The sequence below is a fragment of the Pelophylax lessonae genome (assembly GCF_965119305.1).
Source record: "Pelophylax lessonae genome assembly, chromosome: 5".
NCBI classification, from domain to species: Eukaryota; Metazoa; Chordata; class Amphibia; order Anura; family Ranidae; genus Pelophylax; species Pelophylax lessonae.
This window is the reverse complement of record NC_138772.1, coordinates 468,867,132-468,885,338: the sequence shown is the minus strand read 5'-3', so window position 1 is coordinate 468,885,338 and position 18,207 is coordinate 468,867,132. Positions and strand designations below refer to the sequence as shown.

Sequence of the window (18,207 nt, the reverse complement as noted above, 5' to 3'; positions counted from 1 at the left end):
TATTCTATTTCTCTCGACTCGCATGTAGCCACTGGAAATTATTCCCATTTTTTTACATTCATTTTACACCCATACTTGGTAGATTTGAAATCATATTGTACCCAGAACAGGCTGATGTAAACCCATTACATATAACAGGGCTAAAGAAGAACCATATTACAGGGTATCTTTACCTCCCACCAAAGCCTATCTGGACGTTTTCAGCACAATGTTTTGCACCATTTGTAGCTGATAGCTCATGGATATTAAAGAGCAATTGATCAAACCTCCTGGGGCCTTCCCCCTAAAAAAACAGCCAGTAATGGAAATTGCAATAATTCTATCCTTACAGGCTCCCTTAAGTCCAGGTTCACACTGGTGCAGTGCAAATCGAATGCAATGTCACTGTGCGATTTCTGTTTGCTGCAAATTAAATGCAATCTTTGAGGGGATTAGGAATAGCTGGAGATGAAAATTTCACTGCACCTGCGCTAAACCTGCACAGGACCCTTTTTTAAATCGGATCAAAATTGCACCAAATCGATACAAACGGCCTTCATAGAAAACAATGTATTTTCAGATGACATGAAAATCTATGAATTTCGGATCATATCAGATTTGCATCAGTGTGAACTAGGCTTAAGCCTTTGAAGTTTTGAAACAAGTCAGTTTCTAAGAGCTTTAAAGTATCTTTAGTTACAGTTCTTAAATAATCTTATATATTTTTTCATGATAGATAAGGTCAGAACTTACCTTTACAGGGCGTGACCTTTCAGGTTGGGTAAATCGCAGCACTATTAATCCAGCAACAGAAAGGCCAACAAATAACCAATAACTGAAGCTGTAGTAGTTTATGAGCTGAAAGATGTCCTCAACAAGCAGGTAGACGATTGCCATTAACCCCTTTGGAAATAAGAAGAAAAAAAACTTGTGGTCTACCATGGGCAGCACAGTGGCTTAGTGGTTACTATTTCTACCTTGCAGCACTGGGGCTCTCAGTTTGTATCCCAGTCAGTTTGCATGTTCTCCCTGTGTTCGTGTGGATTTCCTCCTGATACTCCAGTTCCCCCCGCATTCCAAAGACATTCTCCTTGATTATTGGCTTATGTCTAAATTGGCCCTGGTATTTGTGTGTATATGCAGGTGGATCTTATAAAACTAGAATATCATCAAAAAGTTAATTTTATTTCAGTAATTCAATTCAAAAAGTCAAACTCATACACTGTATGTAGATCTGTTACACACAAAGTGATTTATTTCAAGCATTTCTTTCTTTAATTTTGATGATTATGGCTTACAGCTAGTGAAAACCCAACATTTAGTATCTCAGAAAATTAAACATTACATAAGACCAATTAAAAAAAGGACTTATAAAAAAGAAATGTACAGTATAGTATGCTTTTAATACATGGTTGGGGCTCTTTTTGCATTAAATTACTGCATCAATGTGGCGTGGCAGGAATGCCCAGATTTCTTTGATAGCAGTCTTCAGCTCGTCTGCATTGTTGAGTCTGGGGTCTCTCATCTTCCTCTTGACATTACCCCACAGATTCTCTATGGGGTTTAAGTCAGAAGAGTTTTCTGGCCAATCAAGCACAGTGATACCATAATCATTAAACCAGGCATTGGTACTTTTAGCAGTGTTGGAGGTGCCAAGTCCTGCTGGAAAATTAAGTCAGCAGAGGGAAGCATGAAGTGCTCTAGAATTTCCTGGAAGAGGGCTGTGCTAACTTTGGACTTGATAAAACACAGTGAACCAACGCCAGCAGATGACATGACCCCCTAAATCATCACGTACTGTGAAAAATGTTGCATTTTATTTGGAAATCAAGGTCCCAGAGTCTAAAGGCTTTATGGAGATGCTGATTTCATTTTCCAGCAGGACTTGTGTGGAATGCATCTATATAAAATATATGAGTTTCACTTTTTGAATTAAATTACTGCAATATAAACTTTTTGATGATATTCTCATTTTATGAGATGCAACTGTATATGTACTGTATGTGACATAGGGACTTTAGATTGCAAGCTCCATGAGGGCAGGGACTGAATGTAAAGAATTCAAATTAGAATGTTATCCGTTGCATAACTTTCTGGTGCTATATACAGTAAATACCTGTAATAAAATACCAAATCTGGGTCAAAGCTCTATTATCTGATTTAAAGTGGTTCTAAAGACAGAAGGTTGTTTTACCTTAATGCATTCTATTGTGTGTGCAGCTCCCCCCTATACTTACCTCAACTCAATCCAGCATTGTTCCTACGAACAGTGGCTCTCTGCACTCTCTCTCTCCTCACTTGCCATGAAGGCTGCAGCAGGAGCCACTGGAGAGAGTTGTGAAGAGAGTGAGGCTGGGGCAGAGCCTGTGTTTTGAATGGACACACAGAACATGGCTTGGGATCAAGACTGCATGAGTGCCCCATAGCAAGCAGCTGTCAAGGTCTTACTTTGCCCTCCTGTTGGCAGCCATCCTGGACATGTGTAGACTGCTGACTCTTATAAACTCTGGTTGCATCATCAATTGCCTGCTGCCTGGGTGTTGCACAGTGATGATGCTGCACACCTGACTATATCTATCACCTGATGAGTTGCAGTCCTTGCCCTTGCATTTGTGCTCCAAGGTGCATCTCTGCTAGCAGTCTTCTGTTCTCCCTCTTCCTCCATCTATGACCTGGCTTGTCTGATGACTCTCCTGGCTCTCAACCCCACATCGGCAGATGAACTTGCATCGGCAGACAACCCCACTTTGGCAGACTACTCGCTTCTGGACTCGACCCCGGCTTGGATGACTACCCCCTTCTGGACTTGACCTCGGCTTGTTCATGATCTCGCTTCCTCACACTTGCTGTGCGTTTATTGTTGATTTCTTCAATAAACTGTTTTATTTTACCTGCATCTATACGGAGCATTTTCTATACTTGGTTTGGCTATGTTGGCATTCATCTACTAGATGAAGGCACTATAGGGATACTATTTCATTTTGGCTAAATGACACATTCACATTTTCTTAATACACCCTGACAGTACACAAGGGCCATGAATCCTGACGATGCAGGTACTCCTATGCTTCCCATGATGGTTACCAGGCTCGATCAACAAGATCACCTTTTAGGTCAGTTTGCTCAGACGTTGCAGACGTTGCTTGCATGCACAGCGCACCCTGTTCCTGGTGCTGCTAGGCTGGTGGTTCCTCCTGTTGTTGCTCCTGCTGTTGCCCCTGTTGCCTCTTCTGCTCCTGCAGCTGGAGTCGCTGTTACCAGAGGAATGACTGGTTCAGCCCCGCTTTCACAGCACTATGGGGGTGAACCGAGTCAGTGTTGTGGCTTCTTAAACCAAGTGGGCATTTATTATGAAATGGTTCCTCCGGCGTTGCCTTCTGATAGGTACAAGGTGTGCTTCCTTATTTCATTGCTGTCGGACAAGGCCTTGGCCTGAGCGAATCCCTCATGGGAGAACGATAATCCTGTGATACTCGATTACCCGAGTTTTGTTTCCTCGCTGCTCACTCTGCCTCTGCTGCAAAGCAGCTCTATCCATTCAACAGGGTATACGAACCATTCTCTCATTGTTTCTCCGAGGCATTGAAGGACGAGATTGCGGCCAAGGATCTCCCTGAGGAGCTCGAGCCTCTCATTTCCTTCCTGATTTTGATCGATACCAGGCTCAGGGAGAGACCATTGTTTAAGGAGCGCCTGCAGAAGGCCTCCTACCAGATTAGCTTCCACATTTTCTTTGGAAAACATTTTTGTGTTTATTCCCACGCTATGGATCTAGGTTAAGCATATAATTCCCTATGTATCCACATGGGAAAGCTCCAGTCCATATGCAGGTGTACTTTTTACAATAAACTATAATTTAAATGTTACTGCACTATGGAAGTTATTTTTTCTGTACCTATGTGGAGCTATTTACATTGAGTGGAGGCGTGGGGAGAGGAGTCACCCTCGGGGGCTGTTTGTTTAAAGTTGTTTACCCCTATCCGGGGGCCTGCTATCTGGTGACTGTAACCCTATAGGGGAATACGAGTGAGAGCACTGGGAGCCCTCGCCCCATGGGGGTTTCTCTGGATTTGTTGTCTTACACTGCAGTTACCGACCTTTTCTAAAGAACCATAAAGTGACAGTAGTACTTTGGATTAATGGACTATAACAGGACACTGAGCACAAGTGTATAATTGTCTACTCATGGAAATTATTCATACTGAGAGAGGATATCCCCTATGAAAGGGGTTTTTGCTGCCATATTTCACTAATAATTGTTATTTGTACACTGTTTTCTTGCACCTAAAACATTTGGCACCTAGTCACTTTATTATTTACTTGCAATAGCACTTTTAAACTGTGTATAGAACTATTATTGATTTTATAAAATTTATACGGCATTATTTATTGCACAGATAATACCAACTGTATATGCACCAACTGTACTGGTTTAATACCACTATCAATTGCATTTTTATTTTTGTTTTTATCACTGCATAAGACTTTTATTTTGTTATGTAGAGGTTTTCAGATCATATATTTATTTTGACACATTTTTACATTTCTACAAGCAGCGCCATCACCAACTTTTATCCAGCACATTTTCTTTCCCACCCTTCCCTCCCTCACCTTCCACTCATCCTGGGGATGGTGCGTCTGACTGTGAACCCATGCAACTGGAGTTCCCTCAACTTTCTGAGGCTGAGTGGGCCTTTAGAAGGAGGGAGGGCGGTGCCTGTATTGCCGTCTTGGTGGGCATTTCCTGAAATCTTGTCCGACCCTTCCGGGTAACACTCGCACCTAAGGTCCTGTTGGGGGTAGTACTTAGGTGGAATTTCCTTATCCCCAGTTTCCCATAAAGATAAACTGCTAATCACAGTTGTCCTCTCCTGGGCAGTGGGTTCGGTGGTTACTCAGGCATTGGTAGACTCCGGTGCTTGCACTACTCCGTTGTTTTGGGTACCCTTGGCTTCAGAAAACACAATCCGACCTTTGATTGGCAGACGGCCGAGATCCTCTCTTGGTCTCCACAGTGTGGCGCTGTTTGTATCCATGGGCCTGTTAAGGTTCTTTGTACCTCCTCGGATTTAGTGTTGCCTACAGAATATTGTGAGTATCAAGATGTATTAGACAAGGTGCGCGCTGGTGCTCTTCCTCCTTATCGTCCGTACGATTGTGCTATAGATTTGCAAACTGGTGTCATTCCCCTTTGTGGCAGGGTTTATCCTCTTTCGTTTGCGGAGAATAAGGCTATTGAGGAGTATGTTGCAGATGCGCTTGCCTGGGGGCAAATATGCAAGACCATTTCTCCAGTGGGTGCTGGTCTTTTCTGCGTAATGAAAAAGGGGGGTGAGTTAAGACCTTGCATTGATTATAGGGGCCTCAATTGCATCACAGTCAATAATGTAAACCCAATTCCGTTCATTACTGAATTGTTTGATCGCCTCAAGGGAGCAACAGTCTTGACTAAGCTTGACCTAAGGGGGCACGTATAACCTTGTAAGGACCAAGGAGGGAGACAAGTGGAAGACCACATTTAATACCAGAACTGGTGATTACGAATCTCTGGTTATGCCCTTTGGCTTGTGCAATGCACCCCCTGTCTTCCAGGAGTTCATCTAGGATTTTTTTTATGACATGTTGAAGTAATGCATGGTAGTCTATTTGGATGACATCTTGATTTACTCGGGCTCCCTTGAATCACACTACCTGGATGTCAGACGGGTGCTGCAAAGGTTACGTGAGAATGGGCTTTTCTTTAAGCTTGAGAAATGTGAATTCCACCTGTCTCAAGTTGCCTTCTTGGGCTACATCTTTTCTGCTTAAGGGTTCTCCATGGACCCTCAGAAGGTTTCGGCTGTTTTACAATGGCCTCGTCCCAGTGGTCTCCGTTCCATTCAGCGTTTTCTTGGATTTGCCAACTACTATCGGAAATTTAGCAGGAACTTTTCCTCTTTGGCCAAAGCTATCTCAGATCTGACCAAGAGGGGCAGCATTTCCCACAACTGGGCGCCTGCTGCCATCAACGCTTTTGAGGCCCTCAAGTCTGCTTTTGCTTCAGCTCGTATTCCATCTCATCCCAATCCTGGTTTGCCCTTTGTCCCAGTGGTGGATACATCTGAAATGGGAGTAGGCATCCTCCTGTCTCAGCGTCGGACACCTGATGGACCGTTACTTTCTTTGTGGGTTCTACTCCAAGAAGCGGTCTGCAGCTGAATGCAATTGCGAGATTGGAGACAGAGAGCTCTTGGACATTTTGCTGGCTCTCAAAGAGTAGAGATACTTGCTTGAAGGTTCTGTGGTTCCTGTTCTCATTCTCACCGATCATAAGAATCTGACGTATCTCTCAGAGGCGAAGAGGCTCACACCCTGTCATGCCAGATGGGCCTTATTCTTGTCTCATTTTAACTATGTGGTCTCCTATTTGCCTGGCTCCAAGAATGTTAAGGCTGATGCCTTGTCTCGCTAGTATTCTGAGTTGTCCAGGGAGGTCTTCGTGCTGACACTGGTCATACCTTCAGATCGTATCCTGGCGGCCATCTGCAACAACTTAACCTCTCCTCTTGGGGAACAGATCTTGGCTGCCCAACCTGATGCTCCCACAGAGAGACCTGCTGGAAAATGTTTTGTATCTGAGGGGTTGCGCATCAGACTGTTACGCACATACCACAATTCCAAGACTGCCGGTCATCCTGGTAAAAACCAGATGTCCTGGGCTATTTACCATCGGTTCTGGTGGCCATTTCTCTGCATTGATGTTGCTGCGTACGTGCCTGCTTTTTTGATCTGAGCCCAGAACAGATCTCCTCGGCACCTTTCTTGGGCCTACTGCATCCCATTCCCAATGGGGAGCGTCCCTGGTCTCACCTGGACATGGATTTTATTGTGGAACTTCCCCCGTCTCGAGGTTACACAGTTATCCTCATGGTTGTTGATTGGTTCTCCAAAATGTGCCACTGTGTTCCGTTTAAGAGGCTGCCTACCATTCAGAAGCTTGCCTCGGTGTTTGCCAGGGAGGTCTTCTGTTTACATTGGTTGCCTAAGGAGATTATCTCGGACCATGGGATCCAGTCTGTCTCTAGGTTCTGGTGCTCCTTTTGCTCCCAGTTGGGTATTCGACTCTCCTTCTCCTCGGCCTACTATACTCAGTCCAGTGGTGCCGCTGAACGTTCCAACCAAGCTCTGGAGCAATTTCTCTGCTGCTATTTCTCTGACTATTGGGACGATTGGGTTCATCTGTTACCCTGGGCAGAGTTTGCCAGAAACTCTGCCTTCAACTCGTCTTCCAGGATGCCTCCATTTATGGCCAATTATGGGTTCCAACCAGCTGTGTTGCCCGAGTCGTTCTCGCCATAGGACATCCCGGCTGTGGAAGATCATCTTTGTGCCCTCCATTCCTCTTGGGTGCAGATTCAAGAGTCTTTACAGGTCTCTGCATAGGGTCAGAAGTTCCAGGCAGACCTAAGAAGTTCACCTGCTCCTTCGTACCAGGTCGGGGAGAGGGTATAGTTGTCGACCTGTAATCTCAACCTCAGGGTGCCCACTCTAAAACTGCCACCCTGTTTTGTAGGTCCTTTTTGCATCCTCTGTAAGGTGAACCTGGTCTTCCTCTTGGCATGCATATTTCCAATGTCTTTCACGTGAAGCCACTGCTGAAGGCACTGGTGAAGCCACTGGTTTTCAACGGCTATACTTCTTCACTTCCTCACCCTCGTCCCATTCCTGTGGGCAATCATGAGGAGTATGAGATTAGCAGCATCTTGGATTCTCGTCTGTTCCGAGGTCAGGTTCAATACCTGGTGCTCTGGAAGGGTTATGGTCCTGAGGAGCGTTCCTGGGTTCCCTCAGCTGATGTTCATGCTCCCGCCCTTCTCTGCACTTTCCATGCTCGCTTTCTTCAGAAACCCTTTTTTGCTCTGCAGGGGAGGGGCCATTGAGGGGAGGGTACTGACAAGGTCTTACCTTGCCCTCCTGTTGGCAGCCATCTTGGACTTGTGCAGACTGCTGCCTCCTATAAACTCTGATTGCATCATCACTTGCCTGCTGCCTGGGTGTTGCACAGTGATGATGCTGCACACCTGACCCTTGCCTTTGTGCTTTCTGCTAGCAGTCTTCTGTTCTCTGTGTTCCTCCCTGCATGATCTGGCTTGGCTGACAACTCTCTTGGCTCTCGACCCCACATCCGCAGACGACCCCGCATCGGCAGACTATCTGCTTCTGGACTCGACCCTAACTTGGATGACTACCCGCTTCTGGACTTGACCCCAGCTTGTTCCTGATCTCATTTCCTCACAGTTGCTGTGCGTTTATTGTTGTTTGCTTCAATAAACTTCTATATTTTACCTGCATTCCCAAGTGGTGGTTTCCTAGCAGCAGCTTGCTATGGGGGAACTCAGCAGGGTGGAAGAGCCAGGTGTGTCAATGGTGGACCTGAAAAGAGGAGGATCAGGGCTACTCTAAACTATTGCACAGAACAGGTGGGTATAACATGTTTGTTATTTGTATGTGCATGCAAATTCTACATACACTATATTGTCAAAAATATTGTGACGCTTGTCTTTACACGCACATGAACTTCAAAGGCATCCCAGTTTTAGTCCGTAGGGTTCAATATTGAGTTAACCCATTCTTTGCAGCTATAACAGCTTAAACTCTTCTGGGAATAAACATGACAAGGACAGAAGGCGCCAACAGGTAACCAGACCCTGTGTGAGGCAGTCTCTGTATAAATAGTTCATAAGAAGTTCATAAGAAGTCCAAATAAGTATGAACTTCATAGGACAGGAGGAAGTTATCCAACAAGAATGGGGGGGGGGGGGGAGATCCTAAAACATGGTGTCCAAGCACTAGGGCAGGCTTGTTCGCAGGAGCAGAATCAGGCTCTAAATGACAGGCATAAGAGAGAAGAAAAAGCGCCTCTAAGTGCAGACAGTTTATAAGTTTATTAGGTGCAATAAAATACAAGGGGCAACTCACATGGTGTGAAGTAACTTCCCTCCATGTGAGTTGCCCCTTGTATTTTACTGAACCTAAAAAACCTGTAAACTGTCTGCACTTAGAGGCCCTTTTTCTTCTCTCTTCTAACTATTCTGGGAAGGCTGTCCACGAGGTTTAGGAGTGTGTCTATGGCGAATATTTGACCATTCTTCCAGAAACGCATTTGTGAGGTCAGGCACTGATGTTGGATAAAAAGGCCTGGCTTGCAGTCTCTGCACTAATTCATCCCAAAGATGTTCTATCGGGTTGAGGTCAGAACTCTGTGCAGGCCAGTCAAGTTCCTCCACCCCAAACTCGCTCATCCATGTCTTTATGGATTTTGCTTTGTGCACTGGTGCGCAGCCATGTTGGAACAGGAAGGGGTTGTCCCCAAATTGTTCCTACAAAGTTGGAAGCGTGAAATTGTCCAAAATACTGTTGGTATGCTGATGCCTTAGGTGTTCCCTTCACTGGAACTAACGGGCCAAGCCCAACCTCTTAAAACAGCCCCACATCATAATCTCCCCTCCACCAAATGATTTGGACTAGTGCAACACCTCGCCCAACATTAGTGCCTGACCTCACAAATGCGCTTCTGGAAGAATGGTCAAATATTCCCATAGACACACTCCTAAACCTTGTAGACAGCCTTCCCAAAACAGTTGAAGCTGTTATAGTTGCAAAGGGTGGGCCAACTCAATATTGAACCATACGGACTAAGACTGGACTGCCATTAAAGTTCATGTGCGTTTAAAGGCAAGCTTCCCAATACTTTTCACAATATAGTGTATGTAAATACTTCATTTTTATACTGTCACATATGTGGCCTTTATGTTATATGGCAAAGGACAGTTACCATACTTAAAACACAGTAGACGTTGTATCAATGTGTTTTTACTAAGAGCTACTTTTCTCTTAAATCAAATGTAAGTTTTAGGGCAGGTCTGATACTGATTGGTGACTGAGGAGTAGTCCAATTTTTAATAAGAACTCTGACACGTCAGTCCATATTTTAGGAAAAGCTGTCTAAGACAAGATACAGCAGCAACAATTCTCCAGCAGTCATTTCCAGACCAGGTTTCCCTGAAATTGATAAATAAGACACAGTGCAGAAAGCAGAATTTAGGTTCTATGCAGTTTGTATGTTCTCTCAGTGCCTGTGCGGGTTTCATCTGGTTTCCTCCCACACTATAAAGGTAGGTTAATTTGCCCTAGTATGTGTATCTAAGTATGTGAATTTGGGACCTTAGATTGTAAGCTCATTGAGAGCAGGGAGTACTGTGTAAATGTACAAAATATATGTAAAGTGCTGCGTACATCGACAGCACTAAGTACCTGTAATAATAATAATATAGGTAATAACAATATAAATCATCTTGGCATCACTCAGCATAATGGGCAATAAGTTAGTCAAACTAGTTTGTATCTTAACATTTGTAACGTGTGCACAAATGCCCAGTGCAAGTTAGTATAGTTGATTATGAGTATTTGTACACTTACATTAAAGAGAAGAGCAGGGACAGGGGTGAAGTTCTGCAGATGAATCAGACTTAGACTTGCAGGTAAGTGACCTTCTCTTGCTCCAACATAAAACAGCCTAGAGAAACAGAAATGTTCTCTTTATGATGTAGACAAGGCCAATATAAACTGACTTCAGTACTTGTGAAACTTAATTGGCCAACCAGGGCCAGATCAGTGTTAACATGAGTATACAGTAATCATAGCAGGTAAATAACTGTACCTTCTGTAACTGTTGGGGAACATATACAGGTGGAACAGACTCACCTGAAGCACTCTGATCTTTATTAAAAAGCAGGGTATTGTAAAAAGAGTTTGAAATAAATAAATAAGCAAGTTAACAACTGATTGGGGCTTTAACAAATACATCCACAATCCTGGGAAGTCCCAATTCACCAAGTATGAGCTGGCATACTCTATAAGAACCTGCATATTAGTCAGTTTGCTAAACAGCAAAATTGCAAAGTAAGTACAAATGGCAGGCCAATCTGTGCTATGTAACGTGTACCAGGACTTGCAAAGCTTAGCAGGAGACTTAAGGCTACACTTTGTGGATTTTTATTAAGAAAATATTTAAGGCAGATTTAAAACAACAGGATAACACCATAACCTATAAATGTATTAAAACAGTATTTAATGTACTTTTAAGTTGAAAAAGGAAATAAGTACTTAAAAATGAAATTATATCTACTTCCCGTACCTACACAGCACTGTGAAGAGTGATGGCTCACGGTGGCATTCTTTTTATACCACTCTGCTCCACTATACAACTAATTTATTTTCAATAGTAATCAGGAAATGTAAAAAACTGATAATAATGACCATAAAAGAAACAAAGACACTGCCTTGGCCGTCCATATGCAAAATAACACTTTTAATTGTTTGTCAGTGGAGAAGCACTGCCTTACATTGGTGGTCAGTATACCCCCTCACATTGGTGGCCATTTAAGAAGGGGTTCCACCATATTGGTGGCCAGTTGCATTGGTGATTAGTGAGTAGAACGCCTCTTTCCTTGCTAGTCATTGGAAGGAACAATGCCCTATTACAGATCAAAAGGTGCCCTTTTCTATTGTAATGAACAGGAAGAAAGCCTGTTACATTTGTAGTCAGTGGAAAGAAATATGTCCCTACAATTGGTGGCTGATAGGGATATTGCCCATTCTATTAGTGGTCAGTAAAAGGATGACCTTCAGCCCGTACCCAGGATTGATAGCTTCCACCATTTCCCCATTAATATAACATTTGCATATCACTGATTTCTCATTGGTATGCTTCTGCTCCATGATTGTCCAACCATTAGGGTTAAGGTGAGTCATAGAACAAGCTAAACTTCTTAATTGTAACATGAAGGACCTCACTATGCTGTCTGGCAGGGGTATCTGGATCACAAGACTGGCTATGCAGAACTGCAAATCTTTCAGCAGATAAGACTGTTCCTATCTATGTATTTCAACAATTTAAATGCTTGCTTGGAGTTAAGTTTTTAAAGTGAACCTGACTTAGCATCAAGTGCCAAGGCTAACAACACTGCTGAACTTTGATATATTTGTCTATCTCATCCAGGCCTTAATTCAAACCCTTGCCATTCTGCTATTAAATGTCAGAGCCTCAGTGGGCAGTGGAGACAGAGCTTTCTTCCATTATCCAGACTTGTTCTGATATGGCATATTAAAAAGGAAGATGAACCTATACATAAACTGGAACTAAGCTTCAAATTCTTTACATTTGGATGCCATTGTAGGGATCTGACAATCAAAGGCTTCTCATAAAAAGCTAGTGTGTTTTCACAGATCTTACATAATAACGAGGTTATCCCATTCCATTCCTCCATTCTAGATACAAATACATTTAGCTTAGGGAAGCTTTACTAGCACATGACATGTCTGTTGCTTTGCTCAGGAATAGATCCAGGGAATAAGATATGCATGCACAGAGGAATCATCTTACATCCCCGTATAATGTTTTCCTGCCTGCCAGGCCTGACCCATCAGTTACTCACCTTGACGCTGCAATGATAGATGAGTTCAAGCCGCCATAACAAGACATAGCAACAGCTATTGGAATCAACCATTTAGCATGGCCAAGAACTTCACTTCCAAAGGTCTAAAAAACACAAAATAGTATTAGCATTTGTTGCTTATGATCAAAATTAACTTTTTATTGACCTTGTCCTAAAATAACTGCTGTGTCTACAGAATACAAGTGATATCAAAACTAAAATAGATACTAAACACATAACTACAGAAAACTCACCACAGCAACTGCATCACTGGTCAGGACTGATGCCATGTCTAGAACCACATAGTATGCCACATTGGTCAGAAGGTATATAATAGTCACAATAGGCATTGAAACAGCTATAGCAAGAGGAAGGTTCCTGTGAATACACAAAAATAACATTAGTAGCAGTACAGTAGGAACAGCAGTACTAGTGTTCTGGGACTAAAGGGAAATTTCTAAAGTTTAACATTTGGGGCACTAGGACATACCTATGTGGGGTGTTACCTAAGGCTGCTTTCACACTGCTCCTTTGCAAAAACGTGGTAAAAATGCATATACATTTTTGCTTGGTTTCTGATGCATTTTATGGTTGCCTGACATCAGCCTGAACCTGTGAAAAAGGAACACGTGTCTCAAAAAACACACTGAAATGCATTTTCAATGCGTTTTTAATGCATTTCAATGGGGAGGTGTGTTTTTGATGCAGTTTTAAACACGCACCATACATGCACCAACAATGCAGCATGCAGTACTTTCTAAAACTCAGCTGGGTCACAACTGAGTTTTGTGAAGAGGTTAAAAGGATTTACTGGTCATGCATTTTTCTTCCACTTTCTGTAACACAAAAACGGAAGAAAAGCTGATCAGTGTGAAAGCAGTTTAAGGTGGTTAATAGTTCTATGACTCAGGAAGTCAAACCAGCAATACCTGCTCCTACCCATTGTTTACCAACTGGTGCTTATTTAGTACAGTATACAGTAAGGTTTTTCTCTTCTTTCAATAGTTAATCCTGAGTTAACATGGTGTTTACCATCTTTTCAGGTCACAAAAAAAGACAAAGACACTGTATTTGTTCTGTACTTAGCCTGAAAGAATTAAAACAAATGCAGCCAACACTAAACCATATATAGTTGGTGTCCCACTGTGGAGCAGTGGCAACCTAGTTGGGAGGGTGCTTAAAACATCCATCATTCCACTGTAGACTAGTGTGAGTCAGCATATGCAAACCATAGAAAAATTTGGGGGTATACCCCCCAAGAAAAAAGGAGAATATATGCGACCCCAGACGTTATGTATGTAGCCGGGTTCGGACTACCATGTTTATGTGTACAGACTTATCTTTTGTTGGTTGGAATCATTCCTGTTCCCCTTTAATGCTGGACTCAGATGGGATCGTCATCTTGTAGGAACTGGAAGATTGGCATTGTGAGAGCTGTAGTCTTTTACAGAGTGCTGATCATGAGCTTGGATTGCTCAGGAAACTACCTTCCCAGGAAGCAAAGGGGGAGTTGAGCATCATGGGAGAAGTTATAAAACTATCTGCTACACAGACTTGAACCGTCTTGCTCCTGGGACCCACCGCGTGCACATCAGCCTTCTGAGTGTGTGTGAGACAGCAGATTGCGGCCTACTGCACGAGGCCTGACTCGCTTACATAACTCAGCCTTGGCAGAGCGAGTGTCTGTCAGTACACTGCAGATGTCTTTGCAGTATCGCTGAGAGAGAAAGTGGAGGTCAGCTGCATATCCTGAGGCAGCAGAGTGCGGCAAGTCTTCCAAACGTCGGAGCGTGGGAGACCACATCACCTGTGCCTTAGGACCCTCACAGACAGACGTCAGAGTTGGTGAGAGGGTGTCTGTCTTCGATCCAGACTGCAAGTATACACCTCATCTTTACACTGAACACAAACAGTGAAGCAGATACCCAACCCCTTAGGATTACAGTTTAACATCTTGCTATATTAACCACTTGCCGACTGCTCACAGTATATTTACTGCGGCAGTCGGCCCTGGCCAGGCAGAGTGACGTAGGTCTATGTCGCTTGCCTGTCACTCCTTTTAGAGCCAATAGCGGGCGAGCGCGCGCCCGCCGAGGCACGCGCCCGCCGAGGCTCGTTCACAGAGGAGTGCGGGAGTGTGACTGGCGGACCCGATGTCACACTACCATCGCCGGTACAGCGGGAGAAAGACAGAGCGGCTGATGTAAACAAGTCGCCTGTCATTCTCCCCTGTGTAAAAATGAAGATCAGACGGTTCTACTATGTAGAACCGTTGATCTTTGTTTTTACACTAGGAGACCTGTCCCCCTACAGTTAGAAACACGCCCCTAGGACACACTTAACCCCTCCCTGTCCAATACAGTTAACCCCTTCCCTGCCAGTGTCATTTTTGCAGTAACAGTGCATATATATAGCACTGATTACTGCAGTAATGTCACTGGTACCCCCAAAAGTGTCAAAAATGTCAGTCAAGGGTCCGATCTGTCCGCCGCAATGTCGCAGTACTGCAAAAAAAAAAAATCGCAGATCGCCGCCATTACTCGTTAAAAAAAAAACACCAAAAATGACAAAAATCTTTCCCTTTGTTAGTAAACGCGATAACTTTTGCGCAAACCAATCAAAATACGCTTTTTGCGATTTTTTTTTACCAAACATATGTAGCGTAAAACAATTTGGCCGAAAATTTTAAAAAATTTTGATTTTTTCATTTTTTTTGGGGGGGAATTTCATATAAAAAAAAGTGAAAAATATTGCTATTTTTGCAAAAATTACGCTCTTTTTTTGTTTATAGCGCATGATCAAAAAATCGCACAGGTGATCAAATACCACCAAAAGAAAGCTCTGTTTGTGGGAAAAAAAGGACGTGAAATTCGTTTAGGTACAGCGTCGCACGACCGCGCAATTGTCCGTTAAATTCACGCAGTAAAAAATCGCAAAAAACCCCCTGGTCATTAAGCAGCAAAATCTTCCGGGCTTAAAGTGGTTAACCAACACAGGGAATTGTCTTGTATGAGCTCCAACTGCCGGTGAAGAACATTAGCAAGGCCTTGCTAAGGGGAGGGACATTGATGTACAGTTTCTCTTAAAGGAGACTTGTTCTAGTTATATTGCCATATCTTTAATTAGAATACTGATGGTATATATTAGCTCAGAGTTCTTCTTTAACTTGAGTAATGCTTTATTACTGTACAGCATATCTATATTCTTATAGAATATAGAATATTACGTTGAATACTGTTCCCTGATATAATAACATTCTGTTTACCTGTTGTTTTTCTGTGTCAATCCTGCTGAACCCTGATAATTTATGCGGGGTTTAGCTGACTGACATAAGTATAACTTGCTTATTCATTGAGTAAATGTTAAAGCTAATTTATACTGTGTCAGTGTGTTCCTTAAAGGTGTATACACTACATCTGAACCTAGAGTGTCAGGTGGGCTGGACGGTTCACAGGGTCACGGTAGTGCTGAAGAACACCCACTAACCAGCAACCCTCAAGGGGGTAGTGCTACATGTATGAATCAAAAAACCTTTATTAGACTTAAAGCGGAGTTCCACTCAAAAGTGGAACTCCATTGATCTGTTTCCTCCCCCCCTCCAGTCCCTTATTTGACACCTTTCAACGGGGGGGAGGGGGGAGCGGGTACCTGTTTTTGACAGGTACCCTTCCCTACTTCCTTGGAGACAGCCCGCGGCGCTGTCCCTCGGAAGTTCGGCCCCCTCCTTTTTCCTCTGCCGCTGGGCCAATTACAAAGCGCAGTGCGCTTTGCGCATGCGCACTAGGGATCCAGCAGTGAAGCCGAAAGGCTTCAGTGCCGGGTTCCCTTACCCTGGATGGTGGCGGTGGCACCCGAGAGCCGATACGTAAATCGGCTTTGGGTGCCGACATCGGGGGGTCCCTAAAAAGGTAAGTTCTACTATTTATACTATTTAAAAGTCAGCAGCTACAATATTTGTAGCTGCTGACTTTCCATTTTTTTAAGGGAGGCGGAACTCCGCTTTAACAAAAAATATTAACCTTAGTATCAAAAATACTTAAGCACCTCCACCCTTAACTAAAAATAACAACGTTATTACTTTAAAAACATACACATACTGTACATGTAGACAGGGCCCAGACTCAAAATGACATGTCATCATCAGATACATAGCACCAGTAATGCTTTACCTAATGATTGGCTCAGCTGAGTCTTGATAATAACAAGCCACCTGGGTATAGAGGCTGCATAAATATGGGGCAAGTATGATGAGAAATATATGCTATTGGAAAATGGCATACCCAACTAGACCGCAGAGCAGAATTCACAGTGTTGGCAGCAAGTTATTATCCCTAATAGTGCTTAAATGATGTTCATCATGTATTCCGCCCTAAAGATAGCGCTATTTTCCAGGATCAAAAGAAGCAGAAACAGGATGGACATTGATCAGCTAAAGTTGTATATTAACCAGATCATTGATACTGTACTTTATATAAATCCACGCTGTTGTATCCAACTTAAACCGCCAATGTGAAAGACAGAGGCTATTTAGGGAATCACCAAGGCGATGGTGGAGACCTGGTATCGATATATCTGTAGGGGAAACTCACTGTTCGATGACTGGCATTCCCAAAGGTTAGTCCATCCCAGTGGCTCACATGTCCAGGTTCGCCCAGCCGGGGGACGTTGTGGTGGTGGATACTGCTGCTGCCATTCACAATGATATGCTACGGCACTGTTAAGTCTAATAAAGGTTTTTTGATACATACTGTACATACTGTCTGAGGTTGCATACACACCCTCTTTTCTTGGGGGTACTGTCTCCCCACATTATTCAATGTAGCCAACACATCTAAGGACGTGTAAACTGAAATATATTACATTTTTGTTTTTGGATATAGATACACATTAACCAGTTAAAGGGATGGAATCCCCAAAGTGATGTTTCTATATATGCATGGCTTTTCCAGATGCACCCCTGATTGCACTGCATCAGGAAAAAGTGAGTGTACAGTGCTTATTACTTGTAAATCCAGTTTTACTTGAGGTCCCCCTATGTAGTAACATGGAGATGGTCATGCAGCATCCTGCAGGAATGCCTTAAGAGATGGCCACCAATGTGACATTCTTAACTGGGACGGATGTCCCTATTTAAGATGGATATCCTCCATAGATTTCTTTATATCTTTCAAACAATTCCAATCTGGCTTCTACGCTCACTTTTTCAATTTGTGCGATCTATATTACTTAAATTTATCTGGCACAAATCCTTGGCTAGACTAAGGTGTGATATTTTGGTGAAGAGGTGAGATGCCGGTGGTGCAGGCCTGCCCCATTTGGAATTATATCATGCTGTGGTACTAATTAGTAGGGTACTGGGCTGGTTCCACCATGGTTCCCTCAAGCAGTGGGTTATCCTTGAGTTGGACTTATTGCCATTTGATTACGGTCAAGAAATGGGCGGAGACCCCGGAGGTCGCTCTTCTTTCCATGATTCAATGATCAAATAAATCTATCAAAAAGCAAATATTTAGATTCTTGCTGATGGCAGGTAGAGATCTGACCCTCAGATATTGGAAACCTCTAGTCCACAATACAGGAATGGGTAGCGGAGGTTAGCTATACTATGCATATGGAAGAGATGGTAGCAATAGCAAATGAAAAATATTTTAAGTTCAAGGAAATATGGACCTTGAGTTCCTTGAATGTCAGCAAGTGTTAAAGTGGTTGTAAACCCACTTTGATGACTTTTACCTATAGGTAAGCCTATATT

At 43.2% G+C, this 18,207-nt stretch overlaps 1 protein-coding gene across 1 annotated transcript in view; it reads right to left on the bottom strand.

Annotated features, from left to right (window-relative positions):
* The window catches only part of LOC309556691 (Y+L amino acid transporter 2-like), a 75,560-nt gene that overhangs the window by 6,465 nt on the left and 50,888 nt on the right, over positions 1-18,207 (bottom strand). Inside the window, exons 5-8 of the mRNA XM_082259154.1 lie at positions 12,710-12,833; positions 12,456-12,559; positions 10,438-10,534; positions 733-882 (exon numbers count right to left, since the gene is read on the bottom strand). Of these exons, the coding sequence (XP_082115280.1) occupies positions 733-882; positions 10,438-10,534; positions 12,456-12,559; positions 12,710-12,833 (475 nt within the window). The remainder of the gene's footprint in view (positions 1-732; positions 883-10,437; positions 10,535-12,455; positions 12,560-12,709; positions 12,834-18,207) is intronic.